The sequence below is a fragment of the Osmia bicornis genome, chromosome 6 (assembly GCF_907164935.1).
Source record: "Osmia bicornis bicornis chromosome 6, iOsmBic2.1, whole genome shotgun sequence".
NCBI lineage: Eukaryota > Metazoa > Arthropoda > Insecta > Hymenoptera > Megachilidae > Osmia > Osmia bicornis.
The window spans coordinates 5,338,408-5,358,083 of NC_060221.1; the positions used below are offsets into that span (position 1 = coordinate 5,338,408).

At 37.8% G+C, this 19,676-nt stretch overlaps 1 protein-coding gene across 11 annotated transcripts in view; it reads right to left on the reverse strand.

The window, feature by feature from the left end:
• Window positions 1–848: 848 nt before the first annotated feature.
• LOC114881594 (proton-coupled amino acid transporter-like protein pathetic) overlaps window positions 849–19,676 on the reverse strand; it is a 29,812-nt gene continuing 10,984 nt past the window's right edge. For 2 of the 11 annotated variants that reach the window (XM_046286261.1, XM_046286262.1), the window contains exons 2-5: window positions 11,917–12,002; window positions 5,879–6,286; window positions 5,437–5,797; window positions 849–5,311 (exon numbers count right to left, since the gene is read on the reverse strand). In XM_046286261.1, coding sequence (XP_046142217.1) covers window positions 4,718–5,311; window positions 5,437–5,797; window positions 5,879–6,286; window positions 11,917–12,002 — 1,449 coding nt within the window. In that variant the 3' untranslated portion in view covers window positions 849–4,717. The other 9 variants (XM_029198419.2, XM_029198420.2, XM_029198417.2 and 6 more) reach the window with 9 other exon arrangements.

Consider the following 19,676-nt stretch of genomic DNA (forward strand, 5'->3'; position numbering starts at 1 on the left):
ATTAATTAATAACTGTATCATTATTTCTATGGTATATTTATTAATTATGCAGCAAATAATATGAGCGAATTGGCTGCAAAAATGCTTTTCTTCTATTTAATCGCTGTTATATTTTTTTCAGGAACTATGTCTTTAAGATTCTGAACTGTATTTACAGAAAGAAAATTAATAATAATGAGTGCATGGTCAGTATTGTTTAATCATGTACTTATACATATAGCATACATCTGTCATTTAGGTATTTGCGAAAGGTAACGTAGTATAGCATGCCGTTAGTTAGATGCAATAATTCAGGTGGCGCTTAAATTAGTTTCTGTTCAGCTTAATTTTCGATCAACCATGGCCTGTTTTACCGACGCGGAATTCGAATTGAACTACACGGTTTTACGTTTCCACCAATGGCAGTTAGGTGCCATCGAATTGACCAATCAGACTCGTCGTTCTCGGCGATATGCGCAGGTCTGACTTATTAGTCAAGTTGAAGAGAAGTTAAGATTCATATTTTTTAATGAATTACTTTCCCTTTATATCAATAATTTCTTGAATATTATTACATTTTTTCACATTTTTAATACATTTTTCCCTTAATTTGGTATTTCTTTAGATTAGGGAAATTTCATTATTCTCCTATGTTTATTGTTTTAAATACTTCATTTTGTTATAATTCTGAACCTTCGATAGGTTTAAGTTACCTCGTGTTACAACAAATAGAAAGGGTTAAATATTATAGGGAAATAGGGAAGATTTAGTTTTAGCACTTTACAATGGAGGAAAAAAGAAGGAAATGTGGGTGAAGGTTCATAAGTACGTGCAGAAAAGTTGGGGGGTGCAAAATAACACTCAAATCATTTGCAAATCAATTCAACGTGTATTAAATATCATAACATTGTTTGGTACAGCGTGCACGGGATACGCGTGCACGTGAAAAAAAGCATCTTGTGATACTGAATGTTCAAAGAACGGCGAAACGGTTATAGTTTATTTTTATTTCGAATTCCATAAATTACGGTCTGGTAAAGAACCTCGGTTTCATCGAAATTTTTATTCCAAAAGAAAGTTATCGTACAACACAGAGATTATCCTGATCTATCTGCGAGTCTGTGATACACGCGTGTGTAGGTACATATGTAAAAAAAAAAGAGAGATTATGTCGGTGGAAAATGATGGACGAGTACGCAGAATACAACGAGAGACATGAATGAGAAAGCTTAACAAAAATCAGCAGATTTGCTGGGATTTGACCAAAAAAAACAAGAAACAGATTCTACCCTGTTCTCGGTGAAACTCATTTAACAATTACCGAAGCGGCAATAACTACCGCACTTTATTGGTTATTGCCTTCTCAATGCATTTCCACGTCGTTTTGTTCTCGTACAAAAATATGCTGCTCAAGGTATTCCTTGAACGTCGAAGAATCAAATACGCGACGCGCACGTATACAAGGTGTTCCAATAATCATGGTGTGATCTTTAGCTCTTTAAATTATACTTCTATGTAGTATAGCAGTTATCAATTGCAATTTGGAAATTATTACAGTAATTTTACGGGGTACAGTAATGGACAGGGGTTCCTCCTTTGAGTTTTCCCAAAATAGAAAATGGACTGTAGAAAGCTCTCACCCCTTACCTTAGATTTTAGACAAAGAAGACCTACTTTTCACCCAATTATACCTGATCAATATAACCCAAATATAACTTAGCCATAATTGAATAGACGAATCGGGTCCATTCTCTCGAAAACAGACTCGTACAGAAATAATTTCTTTCTCTAATTTTCATTTATTCTCCCAAGAGAAATTGTAACATGATTACTAGAACGCTCTGTATAGTGTCCTCTATTAACGATAATTTAAACACCAGTCTCAAATCCTACAATTTTTCACGAGACGAAAGAATCAAGGCACTAAATTTTCCGCGTGTTCGAAGCGAAAGCGATGATGATGGTATTGTCAGGCTCGAAAATGGTATGTACAGTAATACTGTAACCCTCTGTAAAAGTATAATACCATCATCGGTACATTCACGTAGTTTAGAAAATGTAAATGCTTAGTCCGTCGTTCACGGATCTCGCTAGTTCAGATCTAGCCGATGATTAATTAAATTCTACGCATGAATTTTGCACGCTAATCGACATGTTCATTATAATACGTGAAACGAGTCGTTACCAATCTTATTATAGCTTTGTACTATTTCCTCTGAAAAATCTACACGAATACATAATAAGCGTTTTATTATCGAAAAATAAGATCACTTTTCGTCTCTTTTGTTTGAATAAAAAAAAATCAATTACAATTCGACGACGGTAGAAAAATTCATAAATTTCAATCGCTGCCTCGACACACCGTTCGATAATATTTTTGTAAAAAGAAAAAAAAAAAGAATTCATCCCTGCTTGGGTATCGAGTATAAAAGTTCAATCAGCGTCATTAATATCGCATGCTGACGCACGACGCATTCGGTGTTTCGCTAAACTTCCTACAGACTAGCAAACATGCACATCACGACATTATCACACCTACGTGCCATTACTGCTTCTTACTCTTAATTAATAACCATCTTTTGTACGTCTTCTTTTTATCGTTTGTGCAACATGCACTAGGAACAGATCGGCAGTTTCCATCAGAATTACGCAGTCGATCTGAATATCCTCTTCATCGGTGAATTTATTATCCAATAATTTATTATACCAATAATATTTTTAATACATTGATTGCTATAGTGATGACTTCTCTAATAGTCAAAGTCTATCAAATAACAAATTTGAAACTTAAAAAATTGGATGATGGTGTCTTGAATAATTATTCAATTATGCTTTATCATTATAGCAATCAACTTGTTAATCCCTTTTACCCGACACTTTTTACGACCGACAGAAATTTCGTTCCATAAAAATTGTTACAGATTCCAAAATAGTCATTTGTTGCAGGTATAATAGTGTACAAAAATACTTGTATGTCGGGTGGGAAGGGTTAAGTATCTTCCGATCAACGTGAATTTTCTAACGATTACATTGATTTCTATCAGAATAGTTTCAAGTAGATCGATCAACGATCAGCCGACGGAACCTCTTATCTTACAGATCGTTCTCTTGTCGCGGTAAATTGAACGAACGAATGCACGTTAATGCCAAAAACGCGAATGACGCTCCCTGTTTGCGGGTAAAAATAACGACGCTTAAGTATAATTTATGTATCTATACCCGTACGTAATAATGTACGTTAGCTACTAAACAGAAAAAGAAAAGAAACAAGAAAGAAAACCGTCCCGCAGTTGTGTGAAGTCGATGGAAAAGCTTCGTCGTGCGCACGGTCAGCGCACCGCGAATAAATTAAAAAAGGGATAAAAGGGCGTCCTTATCCACGTCCTTGATACTCGTGTCAGCGTTTCGCAGATCTCAGATCCCGCGGATCGAAGGATCCACAATTTCGTGGATCCGGGTACTGCGAGCCACGTTGTGCCATTTATGATTGCTCGGTTAATCGCTAGAACGTATGGCGATATACGGTAAAAGTCATTAATATCGCACGATTTATTGCGTTATGGAATAGCTAGTCACCTAACGATAAGTGATTTATCGTGTTTAGCACGTCGGAAGTCATGGAAGTTATTTTATAAAAATTGTACGGTAACAATGTCTTGCTTTTAGCAGTCCAAGAATATTTTGTCATATTTCAGTTTGTTGATATTATCTAAACCAGTATCGAATGCCAAATTAAATAAACAAATTTCAAATTTGTAATTTACACTGAACTTCTAAGAACAATATTTCTTCATACTTTTCAAAATAGCACAAATATTTTAAGAAAACAAAACAGTATCCCATTTTATACAACACCGGAAACGTAATAGTCCAAATATAATCGGCGCTACTTCGAAGGTTGTTACTGAAATCTACAAAATACTCCGGTAAATGAAAGTTGAAACACCTGTCCGAGGGGAAACGCGCGACATTAACGATCCTTATCGTACACCTGGCGTACGGCTTTATACGACGCAACATCAGCAACGACGACTCTGACATTAATCGGCAAAGATCGATCGAGTTTTCTACAACTTCAAGCCGTATTTCTATGCTATACACATATGTCAGTTAGACCAGTCAGACGAGAAGAACAAAGCTATGATGCTGAGTCTACGTCGTCGCGTAATGGCAGAAGGAGTTCCTATGCTGAACCATCAACATCCTGTTTTTTTCATTTTGCGACGATCAAATAGGCGTTACAGTACGCCATAAAAATCTAATTATTATTGTCACCATGATTAGACGGAAAAATGAAACATGCAATGATAATATCCAAAGTGTATATGTACAGTCTTCCACGATATTGTCGTGATCGTCGAGTTCGTCTAGCAACGGCTTAACGCAAGAACTCCTCCTATGCCTGATGTTTTAGATGATTGACATAATAAGAATGAACGAATCAAGATGAAGGCTACGAAGCCTCGACTACGCGACGTCCTCGTCGTCGTTACAGCCGTCGTACTACCGATGTGCAAACAGAAGGAGCGAGACGAAGCTAGAAGTTCGGAGCTCGCGTGGCCGCGTAACCTGTGCTCCTTGATGCTCCCAGGGGAAGTAGCATCACCCTCCTAGTCATCGTCGTCCGGATGGTCCGACGAGCTCGCTCAACGAGAGACGTGTCGTAGAACACGTCGGCATCAGTGGTACGCGCTGAGCGATTATTCCGTCGCACCGCAGCTCCTTCGAACCCGGCGCTTCATTTGTGCTCCTCGAGGATCTCTTGGATGCTGACATAAGTGCCGGTCAGGAAGCCCAGTATGCCGAACGAAATGATCGCCAGATTCTTCCAAAGCTTCCAATAATAGGAACCAAGTCCCTCTTCCTGTTCCCACACGGTGACTAGCTCGATCACGGACGGGAACATGAGACCCAAGGTGGAAAGGCAAACCGCGCCCACGAGAGATATGAACGGGCCCAGGTTCGGAATCGCGATCGCCACGCCGACCGTGAATACCACGAAAACGATGCGGATCGCGTACTCGGCGATCAACTTCCTCGAACCGAAGTACTGTTTGGCGTTCTTCCAGATGATCTCCATTGGCACGTAGAACTGCAGACCGTAGGTAAGGAAAATCGCTATCGCGATCATGAGCTTCGCTGACTGTGCCAGCACCTCGCTTTGCGTTGGGTTCAGCGTGATCGAAGCCTTCGTGTCCTCACCGTAACGCCAGTAGCCGAAGAAGCCGACGGTGCTGTACAACAGCACTACGAAGAACATACCTGTGTTCAATACACCTGGGCAACCGGTGAAGTGCGTTGGAGTTTTCATGTTGTTCTCCAAAGGCATCACCTGAGGATAATCAAAGTGTCATTAGAAAATTACATTTCCTAGAGTTCCTAATTTCATATTACTAGTATTGGGTCTAAAAATCCCAGGTCTAGAGCCACGCTTAATAAATTCAAAATCATACTTACAACGCCGATGCCTTCAAGAGCAAAGATTGCTGTGCCGAAGAACAAAGGTAATTGAGACCAGCTCGAGAAATTCGGCACGTTGTCGATACTGGGCAGGTCGCTGAAAATGTAGTAGAAAGTGATCCCCATGCCAGTGGCGATCAGTACGTTCGCGATCATCGAGAACGGCGCCAGATATTTCAGGTTCCTCACGAGCGAGAATATAATTAACAAGGGCAATAACGCTGCCATGTACAACCGAACATCTCGATCGGACTCTGTATAATAGTCGACCACTTCTTTCACGTTGGTCGAGATGAAAACGATGTACACACAGCAACAACCGATTAGGTCGATCACGAGAAACGAATTGATCGTCGCTCTGGAAAAGCAAAAGAGATAGTTATAAAATACAAAATACGTAGAAAATATAAAAGAAAAATAATCTTCTGAAAGAACATACTTTGCAAGGCGAGCGTATTTCTGAACAGGCTCGGGACCAACCAGAAAGGCTGCTTCGGCGACATCAGCGAAGCCCAGGCTGGGTGTCTGGGTCCGCCTGCAGAGATCATGGGCGCACTTCACCAATATGTGAACGCAGTAAGTGCAAACAGCCCCGATGAAGAATGTGGCGAACAGACCAAAAAGCAAACCGGCATTCCGGAAAGCCATTGGCATCGCGAGAATACCAGTTCCCAGACTGCCCTTCAATAGATGTATAAGGGTATCCATGTCCGAGGTTGGATGGGCCAGCTTCCTATGCTCGAAGGGATTGTAAAGGGCTGCCTCCTCGTCGTTCGGTCGTTCCACGAGCGGCAATGTCGAGCCGTTCGTGACGGTAATTGGTACATCATTTTTCTCGCATTTGTATCTGCAAAACCAACGTCGTTAGTGTTCTTGTCCCGTTAACGTTCGGCCGTCATGTCAGAAGGGACAATTAAAATTCTGAGGGACGCGCGTGCGTGATTCACGTGAGTGGAAGTGTTTAGCGTGGGATCTAATGGGTACGGCACGGTGGTACAAACACGACCCGTACGACGTGTTTTTTTATCGCGATCGACACACCGATTTTTGTGTACGCTAAGGCTCGACACTACCGAACGGTCATGGCGGGGAAAAAGAGAGTGACGTGTGTGACGCTACCTTTACTCGCAACGCGTGCACGCCACGCAGGAGGATGACGGACATTGGGAAACAGAGAGGATCGAAGTGTCGTACACACATTTTCATTTTTCTTTTCTTTCTTTTTTTTTTAAATAATCTTTAAAAGCTTCCAAAACGGCGTAGTCGGATATTTTCATTTGTTATGTCAGCTTGCATTTGATTTGTTGACTCATATCTGACTCACACTTGGATAATTAGGTTTTGTGGAAACTTCTCGCTCTTTTTATTCTTATATTTAGAGTGTTAGCGAACAATGGTACTAATGTATAATAGTGGCACTTAACATGCACTTGACATCATCTCTTAAGTCCTTGCAACAGTTATATTATGCATCACTTTAAAAAAGATAATAAACTTGAATATAATGGACCGTGTGTTGACAATTAAAATAGCTTTGTTTAAATAATATATTGACAGGAAAACAAAAGAACCGTCAGTAGAACTTGATGCATCAGTTCTTAGAATAATTGTTAAAATTTTTTAATGACCGACATAGAAATCGTTTGTATGCAAATTTACCTTTTGACTGTTACTATTATAAATTTATTCGCAGACACTCGATGTCATGAAATACGAAAATACACGTTAATATTCACCTGTTACTTAAGAGCTGTTGATATTTTTGACGCGAATTTTACGGAAGCGTTGAAATTTCACAATGAGAACGCGGAATACTAGTAATTCCGTTCGTATACGAAGCCAATGATATTTATATCTGTCATCTATAAATGAGATTCATTTGTTAACACCTTGCCTATCACTTGAATAAGACTTTCGCTTTATTACTTTCAACACGTCGATGACTGGTGCGATGCATTTGATTCTAATTTGAAATTCAACTTTATCAAGTACGAGCAATATTTCCAAGATATTCCATTGAAAATCGCCAACAAATTGCGAAATAGAAATGGATCCGACTACACCGTGGAACATGTGCTTATGAATTAAAGATCGCATTGAATGAGCTTGATGTACGATAAGAACATGATTTCACAGCGAGATCTGCGCGTTCCTAAACAGGCGAAAGCTGGATACGCATTAACTAGAGGTATACGGGTACTCGAGATTTCGAGATCGACTCGGAACTTCGGGAACCCGCACATCCCTAGCATTAACCCTTTGTGCAATATTAAAATTGTATTATCAGTATACTATAAAATGGCTTTTTTATTATTGCCACAAACTATAACATCGCGAAAGAAAATAAAAATTGTTAGGATTCAAAGGGTTAATTCTAGAGCAGAGGAAATGGAGCTAGCAGTGAGATCTCGCGGCTGAAATGGTTTTTAGCTGTACGTGCTCTCGTGTGGTATCGACTAACTGCTCTTTATTTCACGCTATGCGTTTCTATGTGGCTGCAAGCGTGATCCATTGCGGTCAACTTCATTTTTAAACACACCAGCAAGTAATGTCCTTTCTCGAAAGCCATAAGAAACTGAAGCACTCGTTTTCTTTTATTTGAAATTCAGTTTAATTACAGTTTGACGGATGCATCTCTTAAACAATTATACGTAGAATATTTCTTTACGAATTAACAGAGAATATCGTTCCGAGAAAATACGTAGACTGCTCTTTTATTAATTGAAAAAGGGCATTACTGTCTGGCTTCTGCGCTAAATCATTCGACCCGCGCATTCCAAGGAACGTGGAACGCAATTCGATCAATTAAACTTCTTAAGAGGAAAAAAAATGAGTACATCGATGGATTTAATTGGTCAATGAGAACAATTTCATCGTTCGATCAATTCGTTCGAGCAATTTCTACCAGCAAACGCTTCTTCGATTTCCTCCCTGTCGCCCAAACTTTCCGTCCGTTTATATAAGTTCATCGAGGGAACAATCGAGGAAATCGATCAAATTTCGATTAATCATTCACTGACGTGGCGTTTTCTTTCTTTTTTTTTTTTCGGGTCGTTGATTCTACGATTCGACGATTACGGATATATTCGCGACGATTTCCGTTTCGCGTGCATAAATAATGCTCGTTGCTTCATTTCGTTTCTCGTTCATGGAAAAAAGTGCATACCACGACGCGTTTCATGAGACAAGGTAGATATTTTGGCAAGAAATCCGGTCTGACTTTTGTCTGACCGAGCAAAGTTTCATTCTAGAATTAGCACTTCCGGCAACGATTTCTGGCAAAATTCTCCACAAACTTCCCTGAACTGTTCATAATTTTAACAGCTGGTCCAGATGTCTCGGCAAAGTGTTAGTTAAAAATTAAAATGCATAAAAATGTTCAAAGGAAAGTTGAACATCTAAAGATGGCATAATATATGAGTCTGAATATTTGGAATTTCAGGAAATTTGCAAATTCAGTAAATACGTGCCAACGAATTTAATTTACAACGTCGGTAAATGTCTAGTTAAATGGTGAATTCTGACGTTTATAATCCCGCTCGTAAAGTGAAGATTTTTATTAATTTTTTTCTCGTGGATCACGTGAACAGTGGTAACAATAGCAATGTGCAATACTGCAATGATTTCGCAAGAATCATTTCAAATTCATCTAGATATTTCAGATGAATTTCAGAAAATTGATAGTCAAGTTCTAATACCATGCACTTTTCTCTATCTGAAACGAGAACAATTTGAAGAACAAGCCTTCTGTAGCAATCACGGCAATACTCTGAAGCGGACGGAGAAACTTTTCGAAAAAAGATGGACAATCGGTCGTTCGAAGGTTTCGTATCGTTTTCAAAATTCGTATCGACGTCTGTTCACTCGATCAGGTTGTGTATATGTATAATATGTAGCGACTACGAGGCACGGTATAAGTGTAATAGAATTGTAAAATAGGTAGGTGTGTAGGCATATAGGTACCCATTCAGGTGCGGTAGTTTCTCTCCTTTAGTCGTGCGAAGCTTTCTTAATAGTCGAGAAAGCTTCGAAATATAGTAGTAGTAGCAGTAGTAGTAGTAGTACTAGTAGGTAGTAGTAGTAATAGTAGTAGGTCTGTGTGTGTCACGTTACACGTGACAAGAGTTCACGCGTCGCGATCAGGCTTAGAGAGTCAGCTGCAACCACCGCACTGCATCACCGCGACGTCCAGCGCCACGACGCAGTACGACGACTAACAAGCCTTCTTTGCTTTCCGACATTTTGCACTTCTCGCCAAGCATCTATCAATATTTTTTTTTTCCGTTTCGTTTTATATATTTTTTTTCGTTTAAACGTACGTTTATTCAATATGCCAATTGTGTTTCTCAAACTCATATTTTTATTATTTTTTTTTTGTTTTTAAATAATTTCGAGAGCGAGGTCACACGACGTCCAAAAAATCCTCGTCTCTCTTTTTCGTTTTCTTTCGTTTCTTTTATATATTCTCTTTTAGACCGTCCGTCCGATGTTTGCGTCGCGGTTCGTCCGGTCGCTCGGTCGCGAGGCTTCAATTTTAAATATTTCTTTTTATTATTATTATTATTTTTTTTAATCCCGTTGTTCGTTGAGCGACGTCGCTATAGCAAATGTACAATGTAACCGTTTCAAACCGTTATTGAACCCGCGATCGTCCATCAAATAGACCGTGCCGTTTTCTTTCTAAAACGGTACCGTGTTCTTTATATTTTGATGTTTTTTTTTTTTCGTTTTGTTTCATACTTTTTTGTTTATTACACATATAATTGTTTTTGTCACTTTCACACGTTACTCGCAGAGCACTTTTCATAGAGCCCGAATCTACGCCCGCAGTGTTTATACGCAAGTCTGGAATCATATAAATGCACATATTATATAGTAAAGACAGATTTCATCTTTATATAATCCTTCATAGGAACAAATAGTTTCTCGCTTGCACACCGCATCGCCTCGATTTACGGATCATCCTTAGTTAATGACGAAGAAAACCGCCGCGAGGATTCTCTCCTTTCTGCACCTCCTCCCTCGATTCGAGATTGATCGAACTGGTAATTATCCGATTTCTCGATCGAATGCTAATTTATTGTTGCGCAAAAGCAATAGGAAATCGTTTTTTTTCGCCACGAAACGCTTTATCGTGACTCCGACCTTGCCAGTCAATTATTTCCAGCACGAAATTATCGAGCAATTACGCTTACGACGATTAGAACGAGTGTTATCCAAGAGTAGTGTTATGTACGAGAAAAAATGCTGGAATGTGGATATTAGTTATTGCGTTTCCTCTTTTAGAGAAATTTATTTGTATTAAAAAAAATCATTTGAAATTATTAAATTATTGAGGGATTAGATAAGAGATAATTTTAGGCCCTAATAAAGAAATTATGGGGAAAAATATAATGAATCCACCAAACTAGAAATTTTTTTTTTTTTTAGAGGTGCAGCAAGGAGACACTCCATTTTATAGGTACGCGAAAAATCTAAAAACTTTGTTATTTTGCCACTGAATCGACGATCAGTAGAATCGCTCGTTTGTGCAGGAAATCGGCTCCTTTGTGCATCATTTACGTATACTGTATCCTCTCATTTTTTTTCTATTGCTCTACCTGTGATGGTGCAAAAACAAGGGAAATGATTGCTGTCGTACAGTGAAAATCGAGTAAATTATTGCTGACAATGACGAGGCTAAAACATTTATTTTTTGACATTACAGATTTATTAACAGGCTATACTTACTGATAAAATATTTAAGTACTACCGTAAGTTACATATCAAAAACCGAATCAAATTTTCATTAGTTATTAAATCAGACTTCTTTACGGATTTCAATCAGAGCTGGTAAATCAATATAATCTTATTTTATTAATAAATAAAACTACATCAATTTTTCAAATGAACTATAGAAGCTCTCGTAATCGAATCGACATTTTATCCGCAAGAACTCGATACTTAATAAAGGAAGAAAAGAAAAATTCGGTTTCGTTAACACAAATGGATTATGAAATTAAGGGAAACAAAAGCAAAAAAAAATATGATACAATGAATAAAAAAATGAAAGCCCATTTCTCTACAAACCAGCGACAATAAAATCGTCATTAGCGGTCAATCATTAAGCATCCCAGGTGCCAGGTATACTACGAATTCTACATCAGCGATAAGGCGGTATGCATGAATTGAAATTGTGAAATGAAACGATCAATACAAAATATACATACATCTAAACATATATATGAATGAATATATGTATGTATTTAGGCTATGTAAAATAGTAACAGAGCACAGAATGAGAGAATACACATATATACGATAAAATGCACAATATATGATCCTCGGGTTGTCACTCACGTTTGCTTGAGCACGGAGCAATTGAGTTTGGCAATAAAGCAATGGTGATGATTGGTCGTGGTAGCAGATAGTGAATTTGCTCGACTATCGTTGAACCGTTCGTTCGCGTCGGTTTCATAAACCAAGATTCTCACTTACTTGACAAGAACCATGTCTGACAGTTCTGTTTTCACGCCGTGCTTCTTGGGGTCGTATTCCGCTATCATTGGGCGCATTGGCGTTCTCTGAAACAGAAAATATTCTTAATTAATCAACGATTCTTTCGCATAAATTGATCGCAATTATCACTTGAACATATGTAACTCTGTTGAATAAGCTTCCCTGATACCTTACAAAACAACAGACAGTACACATTAATGCTACAAGCTATTTCTCAAAGTTGCATGACCAGGTAATAATCGAGAATTTTGTTGCAAACGTATACAAGTTAGCGTTGATCGCTTCTTTCAGAATAGAAACTGTATATACGGAATGTTCATCCTTTTTTACACATTAATGTTGATGTTATGTTAGCCTTGATTGTAGCGAGGTTACAGCAAGGAAACATTGTTGTAACCGAGTTGACCATTGGACCTTGATATCGATTCACTTTTAATTTATTTCAGTGCATCATTCTTATTTAGAGGTACTAAATTAAATATTCTTTTAATAACAATGCATTAGATTGTCTCGAACTTTTATACTTTCATGTTCACTGGCACCCGTGTAAAGCCAGACGGTCTACAACCTGTTCCACCTGTGAATGCTCCTGTTTCGTAACAGTCTCGTGAACAAAAACAGTTTCTGTTGCTCGATTTTTATCATTCAACGGCATTATACCTTTCTATCAAAAACACGTATTTTAGTCTAGACATTCGAGATTGAACGGGAAGAAAAACTTGGAATGCAACTAAATGCATCGAAGTAAAGTGTTGCAATGCAGTTGTTTAATGGTTCAACTTTCTTGTGGAAGAAATTAAATGTAAACTGTGAATTTTTTAATGCTTATATATTTATTAAAGTAAATATAATTAAAAAAAATAGAAATTTAAAAAATGATAGTGCGAGACCCCAGGAAATATGAAGTGATTATTTTACAAAATTTAATTAATTATTGTTTAAAACTGAATCCAATCAATATGTACCATGATATGGGGTCGATCATTCTCCAACGTCGACATGGAGCTCATCTCCACCTCGTGTAGACTGTCGGTGTTCCCCATTGTTCAACTTTTTCTCAATGTACGGTGTCTGATCATCACCTTGCTTCCAACACCTAACACCCTTCTGCCCTATTTTCTCAAAGTACGGATTGTCAATAACTAGTCACGTGTTTTATTTATCTTCCATTGGTGTCAACTGATGTCCACCGTTCGCCAAAAAAGCAGCTCAACCGTTTCGAACACGCTCTGTCTGATTTGTCCCAGTTCCTTACCAACCACAATATTATTCACCTAAACGAGCGACTGGCATTAGGGCAACCTGATATATTGTTGCAAACAAAGACGATGTATCGTTTGAGATGCTTAAAAGGAGGATAATTAAGAGTGATTTTGAAATAACGAATTCCTTAACACATCGAATGTCACAAATAGAAAATTAACTGATTATGTTCTGCATAATTACAATTTTTATTTTTCACTGTCAATTAAAGATAGAACACATCATCCTTGTTTGTTTTGATTAAAATGCATCTCATTGGTTCAAGAGGTTATCCTAATGCCTGCCTCCGGCATCCGAATGCCACCGCTTGATCAAAGACGCGCACCTTCTGAGCACGTGGGTAACCTTTGAAGTAGGCTCATGTACGATCACAAATGTGCGATATCCAGGCACATTTTACACAGTATAGGATTCTGCTCGACGATAATCCTTTGAACAAGTTGCAAGCACATGACGAGAATTTTTTAAAATCCAAGGAGATGAACGCGAACCAAGAGACCGAATCGAGGATAAACCAGAACGGCGGCACGTTCTGCAAGTGAACACACCTCCACGATTCCTTCGGATAAACTATGCTGTTGCTCGTCTCCTCTAGCAGCTCTATCTACGGCACCGAGTGGCGACGCGCAGAAAACCGCGGATCGCTGCCAAATCTTTCGGCAATGTCCCGAGGACGGTCTCTTTATATACCAAACGGCTACGAAAATAGGAAGAACAAATAGACGTGGACATCTCACGTGAGCCCCATGTCTCTGCTGACTAGCTAACCAAGCTTATTAGAGTCTATTTGAACTATGCGACAGATGGACGTTTTTGCGTCAGCTGCGTTCACTGATTCCAACGTCGTCCTACCACGAATATGGAATATCTCAGGATCGTTTCATTTTTATTAATTTATTTCTATTTTTTTATTTTTAGATCGTTTGAGTGAAATAGTGATTTTCCATGGATGGAACACGGCCAGCAAGAATCGTTGAAGTGTAGAGTTCAAAAATTTCTTTGACGATGGATTGAAAGTCTCGTTTCCATTTTCAACTTTGATCGACGAAATGAAGTAAGGAGAAGTGATACACGATTATGAATAAAGAAGAATGTTCCCTATCCACAAGAAATTGATATACTTAAAATAAGAATCACTAAAAGCAAGTACATTGTAGTGAAACACGTGGAATCGAATGAATGTCACGTGAATGGCACAGTTTCTATAAGTCCTCCACTTCTAAAGAAAAGCTTCGTTATCTCGTGTCTATACTAATTTTTCTCGTACGATGATAGTAATATCAGCCATTATAAAGGCGCACTGTCATTTAGTTCGTTTAACCGTGAATGGCACCAATCTTTCTGGAGCAAATGGAACAATTGCAAATGGCACTCTGCAAATAGTCTCAATGTTACCCGTGTCCACGAACAGTATGCTCCATAGGACCAGTCATTTCGTTCACTTAAGCATAAGTAATGTCAATTTTTCAGCGATTGGGATCGTTTATATTACATAGACTTGGTTTTATTTCACTTCAAAGCATTTACTTTGAAATTGCTGCTTTAGAACATATTTATTTATAAAGCAATTGACATTTGCAATCATTCAGCTACAGTATTTCATTCATAGGAATAAATAGAACATTCGAAAAATAGGAAAATTGACTATACTATTTGCACTATAGTAGAAAGGCAACCATGCTTGGAATACCTATGGGATTATTTTCATCCAGAGCAGAGAATACCACGGTTCTGAAGCACTCGACAGAGCTGCTGCTCCGAAATTAGAATTTTCACCACAGTTACATTCTGCAAAAGCTGAATTAAACGTCACCAGTCGATGGTTCGTTTCAAAAACGTTATTTTGTTATAAAATTTCAATAAAAGAATGTTATCAAGTTTATTGTTGGTCGTTACGTGAACGGGCTATTTTCAAAAGTGGATCGCTTTAAAATAACTTGCATGCTCGTTTGTTTGGTAATAAAATGGAATGAGCAAAAGCGGGACTATGGAAAATTTAAAACACATGTTCCGTTCGTGTATCAAGTATTTCGGTTGGCCTTTTTAGCATACTTTGTAAATTAAACTGGCTCGATTATTTTAGAAGCGTCGAACGTCATTCGACCGGAAACGTAGGAGTAAATCCGTTCAAAAATTTTCGATAAATATCTGAATTCTGTTGGACGAGAATCATTAGTCACAGCTTATAAACTTACTCGTCTAATTGTTAGTAGCTTCCAATTTTTATTAACATCTCAGAATACTAAAGCAGATTTGCATCTGCTTAGACTAAACACGTTATGAAATGCATTCATTCTTTAGTCTTCGTGTATTCATTATCGACTGTTTTTAGCAGCAGGATAATTTACATGATAAATATATAGGTTTATGAGTATTGTAAGTGGATAAAGTTCAAGATTGTGGCAGTTTTAGTAATGCCTTTACTCAGAGCTATAAATATGTTGCCATTTTGTTAACTTTCTACGCATTTATGTAGATTTCGAAATGACAGATCAAATTTATGTTGCGAGTTCGAAAATTTCTTCCTCTAAAGTAGAAATGGGATGAGACTTTCTAATTATTTAAATATTTTTGATTTAAAGGCCTCTAGCAATATCAAATAATTCCATTAGCGATACAGTAAAGATATAACCACAATTCGTGCAAGAACAGAAAAATCCTACGTTAAAACTAAGATCTCGTAAGTCCAAGAAAAATACTCTTCCACCGACGTTGTGTTTCAAAAATAGCATTCGGTAGATGTCCAACGAGTTAGCGCCACAATAATGGCGCGTCGTTCCGTTTATTTTCGAACCCCGCTAACATGGTTCAAATCTCTAGTTATTTCCTGCACTCTTTTACCATCGAACTACATCTCGTAGACATTAAAACAATACGAAAATCAATTGATCAATTACGATACCGAAATTCATAGTTTCGATTCCATACGTCCTTTCAGTCTCGTGGACTGTTGGCACGTTACCATGGGGTTATTTTAGTCTCGGCGCCTCGGCGAAAGCTGTGTCGTAATCATTTTGGTAATATTACACTCTTTTTACAATTCTCCCAATAACGAGAAACCCACTCGTAAAATGAAAGCAATGAAAAATATCTAATCTAACGTTTCAAGTGCACTCGACAAATCTGAATTACCTCCTAATTAAAACATCCATTACGTCCACGGTCTCTAAGTTGACGGAAGCGTAGCCGGCAGATTAAGATAATGTATTTTAATGACTTGATAAAGACTCACGCTGAATCGTTGAGCTTATTACCGCGCAGGAAGCGAAAGATCGTTGGAGTTAGAGTCGCGTGAACGGGAAGCATCGAAATGTTGATCCTGAAGGGTGTTGGTGGCTTAATGACCATCCCACAGAGAAACGGAGAGAAAAGATGGGGGCGAATTGATATGAAGCGAGAGATATGAAAACGTGGGGTCCGACGCGACCAAGGCCTTGAAGTTTAATCAGCCACGGTCATTCAGTCGTTAATATTAGAATATACCCGGACAACACGTTCGTATAAAGTCCTGATAATGTAATGATAGACGCTCGGACATCGTATCATGAATATATAGATTGGCATAGCGCAATTGTATAAATTATGGGATGGCGAATGATTAGAGGTTTCCTTTTCCTGCTGTGTGGTTTTGTCCAAAGAAACCATGGCTTGTCGTCAGAACTGATATCTCGTTTCTTTCTTTCTTATATTTTCGTATTTTCTTTATAATTCCTCCTTGTGCTTGCAAATTTGTTTTTTTTATTAAGCTAAGCTTTCTTTAATCAAGCTTGACTTTTCAAGTTTCTTCTTTACGCTCCAATGTTCATCCTTGACCTGAATTACTACCTTAAGCCGCTGCCACTCGATGAATTTGTGGATTCTTCGCTGTAAAAGACTCCGCGTGGCAGCGGCTTAAGATAACAATACTTCGTCTCCAATGTGTTTACTTGGTTTTCTAATTCTTGGACGATGGAGCTAGATCTTTGCTAATTTAGCCTTGCTCATTTTCTTAAAAATCTTTCGTCTAGAAATTTGAGAAATTTAATTAATGCACTCTTGTCACCCTCGCATATGTTTCATAGTTCTGAACCATAACCGACCTATTCCACTATCGTTCAAGGATGAAGTGTACGTCTTATTTCTGTTTCGACGTTCATTTCCAGAACAAAGCAACCGCTCTAGTCGGTAAAGTGTCGATATATCAGCAAGTTCAAATGTCAACGAACAAATTATTCCAGAGAAACGCGTCCAAATATAACTCGTACGACGAACCTCGTACCATCGATCAAACACAATGATCATCGTCTCTTTCCGTCTCTCTGGATCGTTCTATATTGAACGAAATTGCAAGCACGGACAAAGGTTACTGCTTTCTGTCATCCTTTTGTGCCATTCGGACCCTGAATTGTACCGGTTGGATAAAGAATTCTCTCTCTCTCTTTCTCGTTAATGTTGATGGCACACACGCATGCGGTCCTTTAATACGAGAATCAACCGGTCCCGGCGCAATAACAAATTAACAAATCTGAGAGCAACGTCACATCCTCATCTCGGGCCCGACATCATAGGTCACGCGTGGGACGCCTGTACCTCGCGCTTCTGCCCCTGAATTAACCCTTTCGTAACCGAATTCATTTTTTATTCTACAATTTTCAGGTAATCTATTCAATTATTTTACTTACCAGTCGCAGAATAAATTAGAGCAACAATTTTATCGTCGACAATGTATTGACACAGTTTCACTATCGATCATTGTTCTCCCGTAATAGCATTGACCTTTCTCATTTTGATTGAGTGACTTTGACGAAAACAAATCGATCAGTCTTACGTAAGAGACTTCATTGATTGAATCGATTATTTGGACGAATTGTTGGACAGCGTGTTACCGTGTCGATTAACCCCCTGATTGTAACTACGTTTAAACACCCCCATCAGCCGATTAGTATACAGTTATATTTGGACTTCTTGCTGAAATCTTCTTAACAAAGTTTTGTAAGTTGTTTCTTTTACAAAATTTTTACTCAACGAATTATATATCGTGTCAGCGCAATAAGCACTTTCATAATGTTGCGAATAGTTGTCGTAAACTTGCTGATACGAATAAAACAGTTTACGATACTGTTACGACATGTTGTTCGAGTATTTACATTGTACATCAACGATGACACTTGCTTTTCATTTTTCATGGTATAAGGCGCTTATCTAATCTGAATAGAGTTGTAACTTCTATAAATCTTCCGTCAATTCTGTGTTAATTTAATCAGGATCTTGGACGAGCACCAATTAATATAGTAGCGACTCTTTAGACAACAATCATTTAGCTCGAAGTTTCAAAATAGAATTGTTCAACATCTGATTTACACACATGTTCTTACTAATTTCATTCAATCTATTCTTCGTTATGAAATTATTGACGTTTCAAATATTTTGTGGCCATGAATCTTGATACCGTTTTAACTGCACAAAGAATGTATTCTAGAAGTTATTTTTGTGTTATTAATATTTATGTTGAACTTGCACTTTACATTTCATATGTAAATTTTATGTACAAATCTACAAAAAGCTTGGTTACTAAAATAAGAATCTAAACACCTGAAAAACGAAGACTGCGTAAAAACTTAACTTTTAATAAACTATATTTAAAACAACCTGTGTTAATCAGATGATGCAATTGATAACGCACCATGTGAATATAATGCACAAACAGAATGCAATCAATATTTAAAACTTAACTGCAGCAATTATTTTCAAAGCACTTCATTATTATAAAATTATGTATCTACTTAATAAAAAAAATTAGTGCCCTTGTTATCAACGACCTAGATTGCCTATAGAAGGTTAACAGTTTTGTAAATTTCCATTTCATCTACAGCAATCTAATAATATCAATGTGCAATTACTCGAACGTTTGCATAATATAATCATCGTATCTGGACTTTATATCTGAACACTGATCACTTGCGTATCGATGAATGTCTCACATTTTTCACGATACTACCAATACACTGTCAACGCTTATCTGCATAAAATGTAACATTTTATCAGATAAGGATACACAGATACAGGTAGATTTCCATCGGTGATTTCCCTTGGCGAACATTGAGATCGATCAGCCGTAAAATGGCGTAATGATTAACGTTGTCTCGTACGATTCGAGTTTTTATGGCGAATTAAAAACGTTTGAAATAAGCGTTAAATCGTATTGAAACTTGTATCAGTCTCGTATGCATGACTTTTTTGCTTGATAATCAGGTATGCGTGAAATATCTTTCACTGAAACCAAGCAACCTGTCTTATTCCGCGGGGTTAATATCTCTAGTGAGACTGGAACGTTAGTGGAACTTGTATCAAATGGAAAATTTAATGAATATCTAATAGGAAGTCGTTTAGGAGAAACTGACGAGTTATCAAAGATTTACAATTTTTCTCGTGTATGATATTTAAATATCGTTGCGCATACAGGGTGTTGAGAAAATGATGGATATTTATGTTATTAT